The 6,000-nt window shown below is 37.2% G+C and overlaps 2 protein-coding genes across 2 annotated transcripts; both read left to right on the forward strand.

The window, feature by feature from the left end:
- Positions 1-75: 75 nt before the first annotated feature.
- Positions 76-666, forward strand: LOC121235497. Its single transcript, XM_041131845.1, has one exon. The coding sequence runs from the start codon at positions 76-78 to the stop codon at positions 664-666; it is 591 nt and encodes a 196-aa protein (XP_040987779.1).
- Positions 667-1,409: 743 nt separating this feature from the next.
- LOC121235499 lies at positions 1,410-2,003 on the forward strand. The gene is made up of 2 exons (XM_041131846.1): positions 1,410-1,651; positions 1,805-2,003. Exons 1-2 carry the CDS (start codon positions 1,410-1,412, stop codon positions 2,001-2,003), a joined length of 441 nt encoding a protein of 146 aa, XP_040987780.1.
- Positions 2,004-6,000: the final 3,997 nt, after the last annotated feature.

The raw sequence follows: 6,000 nt of genomic DNA on the forward strand, positions 1-6,000 counted from the left end.
TGTGTGGTGGGTGACTTCAACAAGATACTGGCCCATGACGAAAAGAGAGGGGGCAAATAGAAAATTGAAAGACAGATGGCTAGGTTCAGGGAAGTCTTGGAAAGATGGGGTTTGTTTGACTTGGGTTGGAGGGGGGACAAGTACATATGGAGTAATAAGCATGAGGACGAGTCTTTCACCAAAGAAACATTGGATAGGGCTGTAGCTAACACCAAATGGAAGGAAAACCATGCAGATGGGTGGGTGGAAGTACTGATGGCTAGGTGTTCTGATCATAGGCCGACTCTTCTGTGCATGAACCAAAAATATGAAAAGGTTTGGCGCCATAAGAGACTGTTCAGATTTGAAGCTTGTTGGTCCTTGGATGAGAGTTGTGAAGAGGTGATCAACACAGTTTGGCAGGAAAGGTCGAGGGGGAGGGAGCCCTCTTTGGGGATAAATTTCAAATTGAATGAGACTAGAGAAGCTCTGGTAAGATGGAGTAAACAAAGGGCTTTTGATCACAAAAAAGCTCTGGTTGAGAAAACTGCTTTGCTAAAGGAGTTACTAAAAAATGAGGGTAGTCATAATACTGCAGCCATCAAGGCATTACAAAGGGAGATTGGAGTTTTGCTTGAGAAAGATGATGTGAAGTGGAAGCAAAGGGCTAAGGTTAACTGGTACTAATTAGGAGATAAGAATACCAAGTTTTTTCATAGTTGTGCAAATGAGAGGAGGAAGAACAATAGAATTCAGATGCTTGTTGATGAACATAATAGAGAGTACACAAGTCAAGAAGGCTTGGAAGGGGTCCTTAAATTTTTTTTTGAAAAACTCTTTGCCTCTTTAGATCCGAGGAGTTGTGACATTGAGGAATGCTTGAATAGCTTAAAGCCTTGTGTGACTAATAGCATGAATGACCAGCTATCAAAAGCCTTTACGAGAGAAGAAATTGAAGTAGCTGTAAAACACATGGCACCTCTCAAGTCCCCAGGACCCGACGGGTTTGGAGCATGTTTTTTCCAAAAACATTGGAACTCAATTGGTGAGGAAGTTAGTAGCAATGTGCTAAGATGGCTCAATGGTAACTCTTTAACTTCGATTACAAACTTTACTTATATAGCTCTCATTCCCAAGATTTCTGTCCCCAAAGCAGCAAGTGATTTTAGACCCATCAATCTATGTAATGTAGTCTATAAGATTATGGCCAAGGTGTTGGCAAATAGACTGAAGGGGGTCCTTAATGAAATTATATCCCCTAATCAAAGTGCTTTCATCCCTGAGAGGTTAATCTTAGGCAATATTTTGGTTGCTTATGAGGTGTTGCATTCTATGAAAGTGAGGAAAAAAGGCAAAGTGGGGAGTATGGCCATTAAGCTTGACATGTCAAAGCTTATGATAGGATAGAGTGGTCTTATTTGAGAGTAGTCATGGTCAAAATGGGATTCTGTGGGAAATGGATAGAGTTGATAATGAAGTGTGTGTCTACTGTTTCTTATTCTGTCCTAGTCAATGGGAAACCTAGTTGCTTAATCAAGCCCTCGAGAGGATTGAGGCAAGGAGACCCTTTGTCTCCCTATTTGTTTATCCTATGTGCTGAGGGACTTAGTTCTTTGTTCGACAATTCAGATCTTAGAGGAGAGACAAGGGGTGTGACTGTTTCAAGAGGGGGGTCTCGAATAAACCACTTACTTTTTGCTGATGACTGCATACTTTTTGGTAGAGCCAAGATAGAGGAATGAGATAGGATTCATGGCTTGTTTAGTTTGTATGAGAAGGCTTCTAGTTAGTTTCTCAACAAGGACAAAATTGTTGTCTTTTTCAGTTCAAACACTAAGGAAGTTGACAAGAGATTGATATTGGAGGGAGGTGGTGCAGTGTTGAGAGGGAATTATGAGAATTACTTGGGGCTTCCTACTGTTGTAGGGAGTTCAAAATATAATGCTTTTAGAGGCATTAAGGAGAAAGTTTGGAGAAAAATCAACAACAGGAAGAATTCATTTTTGTCTGCTGCAGGGAAATAGGTACTCATCAAAGCTGTTCTTCAAGCTGTGCCTACTTACACTATGAGTGTTTTTCAGCTCCCTAAGCAACTCTGTAAAGAACTCAATGTCATGCTAGGTAGGTTTTGGTGGGGAAATTCAAAAAGTGGTAATGGAGTGCATTGGTGTAGCTAGGAAAGGATGGGGAGACAGAAGGGAAAATGAGGGTTGGGGTACAGGGATTTAGAGAGCTTCAATCTGGCTTTATTAGCTAAACAAGGATGGAGGATCCTGCAAAATGAGACTTCCATAGCTGCCAAGATTCTGAAAGAGAAATACTACAAAAACAAGTCATTGCTTGAAGCTAGTCTGGGACATAGACCTTCTTTTTTGTGGAGGAGTGTATGGAATGCTTTGAGTTTGCTCAGGGAGGGTCTAAAATGGAAGGTGGGGAATGAAGAAAAAATCAAAATTTGGGAGAACAGATGGCTTCCAACCCCTTCATCTTTCTCGGTCCAATCCCCTATTTTTGTTTTGGATAAAGAAGCCAGAGTTTGTGAATTGATGCAAGGCAGATGGGACTGGAATGTTCTTTTGATTCAAAATATCTTTAACAAGGAAGAGGCTGACCAGATTTGCAGCATCCCTATTAGCAGCATGGAGTGGAGGACAAATTAGTATGGGGTCCATAAAAAAAAGGCCTTTTCTTTGTTAGGAGTGCGTATCATTTGGAGATGGGAAGAAAGCAGGCCATTAGAGGTGAAAACTCTAGGCATGAGGAGAGGGTCAAAGGCTGGGACAGCATATGGAAGTTGGATGTTCCAAGGAAAGTTAAGCTTTTCCTATGGAAAGCTACAAACGACTTCCTTGCTATAAAAAAAATCTCTTCTTGAAGAAAATAACAGACAATCCCCTATGCCCTATTTGCAAATTAGAAGAGGAGACTATTATGCATGTGGTTTGGCAATGCCCTGCAATTGGTGATGTATGGTCAGAATCATTAAGTGTTATGCAGAAAATGAAGAGTGAAGAACATGACTTGTTGACCTTGTGGGAAAAACTCACTGTTAAGCTTAACGAATCAGAATTAGAGGAGGTTGCTGTGGTGATGAGGGGCCTGTGGGTGAGAAGAAATGAGAGCATCTTTGAAGATAAATTTAAGTCCCCAAGTCAAGTTATCAGTATTGCAAATAATGACTTGAAAGAGTACAAGCAAGCTCTACAGATGAATAAGGCAGTACTGAGGAGTAATGAGGAGGGTAGCAGCAGAACCCTGAGGTGGGACAAGCCAAGAACAGGTTTTGTTAAAGCCAATTGAGATGCAACAGTAGAAAAGAAGCAAAGGAAGGTGGGAATAGGGGTAGCAATTCGTGATGAAGATGGGGAACTTTTAGTTGCTGTTGAAGGTCAGAAGTTCAATGTAGATCAACCTGCTGTGGCTGAAGCTCAGGCTCTGTGGAAGGCTATGGAAATATGCAGAGATCTTAGATTTGGAAAGGTTATTTTCAAGGGAGATGCACAAGTGATTGTCAAAGCTGTCAACAATGCAAGTGAAGATTTTCCTGTTTATGGTAGTTTAACTGAAGGCATAAAACAACTGTTAGAAGGGAGGATAAACTGGATAGTTCAATATACACATAGGTCTAACAATGTAGTAGCACATACTTTAGCAAAGGAAAGCTTACTTTTACAGAATGAATTAGTTTGGATAGAAGACATACTTGATAGTATTCAAAGAATTGTAGAGAGGGAGTGTTATTGTATTGAGTGACAATCTGATATCAATGAAGATGATGGTTTCTTTAAAAAAAAAAAATAATAATAATTCTATGCATCAGCTACTATTTACTTTTAGACCCACATCAATAGCTTTTTTTTTTTTCCATAAGATGTAAGGGTATTTTTCATAATGTGTAGGGTACGGGACAGTGAATAGTAGATGATGAGAAGAATTTCCTATGAAAAACCCTCACACCTTATGAAAACGCTATAGATACTGGGTGCGAGAATAAATAGTAATTGATGCATAATAAATTTTTTGCAAAAATGAGATATAACAGTGCAACTGGTCTGACTGACTATAGCAAGACGACAAGAGGATCGATGTAACTAACTAGGCTACCTGCTTTCTTTGTAAAAATAATATTTATAGTCACAAAGTGCGTTTAAATTGCATATTTATTTTTAAAAACATAAGTAAATCTAATATTCATATAAAAAAAATATTTATTTTTTAATGATAGACCTTACTATTTTTTTTTAAAAAGTGCTCACAGATTACATAATTTATGATTATATGTAACATTAGTGTTATTTCAAAATTGTCAATGGACCATACTCACCGTCAAGTATTAGGCAAGCCTGTCGTCTTCTTTTTCTTCTTCGTTAGACGTCCATGTCGCCCAAACTTAATTCAAACTGAATATCTTCAAAAGATCAGAGGCTGTTGCATGTGGAGGTTTTTTTAATGACAGATAAGAATTGTCAATGGTATCGGTTAATGCTGAGTTACTTCAAATCTTCATGATTTCAATCCGCGCGGGCACGTACGATTGTTAAAGCTATTTATCTACTTAGGTCAACACATTAACCTAACACATTCATTTGACACAAAAAATAAGAACGAAAACAAAAATGTTCGCAAACAGTACTTGATCCTTGTTATGATTTGATAAAAAGCTAAGGCTATACAAGAAGATATTATGGAAAGATTTAACATAAGTAGGGGTGGCAATATGTGACACGATCCGTTAACTCAATACGAACACGACACGATAAAAGCGGGTTAGGGTTTAGCATTAACGGATTCGGGTCAAAACGGATTAACCTGTTAAGACACGATAGTTTAACAGGTTGATAACGGTCAACCCGTTATGACCTGTTAAGAAAATTAAAGTTACAATTATACCCTTATACCTAAAAATAAAATTTTTGAAATTTTAATTTCGATATTTTTATTGTTTGAATTGTAATTTTGAACTTGTAGTTAGATTTATATTTTTTTTATAGATATTGTGATTTTAACATTTATATAAAATTATACTAAACTTAACTAGATTAAGGGGGTTAATTTTGAGTCTGTTCAATCTATTTACATAAACGGGTCAAAACGGATTGACACGACACGTTCCGTTATGTTAATGAGTCGTGTTAGGGTTTGAGATCTTTATACGATAAGCTTAGCGGGTCAGGTTAGGGTTGACCTATATAGTATAATATATATGTCTTGATATGACACAAACACGACCTGTTAACACGATTTGACACCCCTAAACGTAAGTGCCATATTCTTCAAGTCAAAACTTAATTCTAGCAAAAAATATCATTTGGCAGCTTACTTTATTTTTTATTCATTGTATTTTGCTAGTTGGATTACTCAAGTTCTTAAAAAAAATGTACGAATTGATATAATATAACCCCGATTATTTAATCAGGGTTAGATTCAGGTCTACTTGAATTTACATGAACTTGATTATATCCAAATAATCTAATCAGTAATCCTAATACTTGTTGAATTCACGTCGAGTTTGCAAGTTGAGTAAAAAATTGTTGGCCCTACCCCTCTCTCTCTCTCTTTCTCTCTACCTATTTTATATATAAGCTTATATATATATAAACGTTGGAAGTGAGGCAAACAGATTACAACTTGTTTATACTAAAGTTTTTTGCATTAGTGATCTATTTTAACTGATGTAAATCTTCAAAGTTTATATTTTGCTATATGAAAAATGCAACAAAACTTTGAACAGGACATACGTGTTTTGCACATAGAAGATGCATGTTGTGGATCAACATAGGGAAATTAATGGCTCTAGCAGCTCCCATATTCTGATTGGTTTACATACACAATATTCAGGCACTGAAATGACCACTACCAAAGCACTGATTTCTACATATTTTTGTCATTCTAATTGCTTGTGGTTAGGCTTTGTGTTGCTATAAAAAATCTGTTTGGTGTGCATAACACATGAATAAGATGGATGATCAGGTACTGAACCGACCACTACCAAACCAGTACTGATCCTATATATATACACAT

The sequence above is a fragment of the Juglans microcarpa x Juglans regia genome, chromosome 6D, assembly GCF_004785595.1.
Source record: "Juglans microcarpa x Juglans regia isolate MS1-56 chromosome 6D, Jm3101_v1.0, whole genome shotgun sequence".
NCBI classification, from domain to species: domain Eukaryota; kingdom Viridiplantae; phylum Streptophyta; class Magnoliopsida; order Fagales; family Juglandaceae; genus Juglans; species Juglans microcarpa x Juglans regia.

Excerpts from the sequence above, each read along its gene's own strand:
- LOC121235499 (XM_041131846.1), top strand. The coding sequence starts at position 1,410 with ATGGTCAAAATGGGATTCTGTGGGAAATGGATAGAGTTGATAATGAAG. Across the intron at positions 1,652-1,804 it reads GTGACTGTTTCAAGAGGGGG|TTCAAACACTAAGGAAGTTG; the intron begins GTCTCGAATAAA and ends TGTCTTTTTCAG.
- LOC121235497 (XM_041131845.1), top strand. The coding sequence starts at position 76 with ATGGCTAGGTTCAGGGAAGTCTTGGAAAGATGGGGTTTGTTTGACTTG.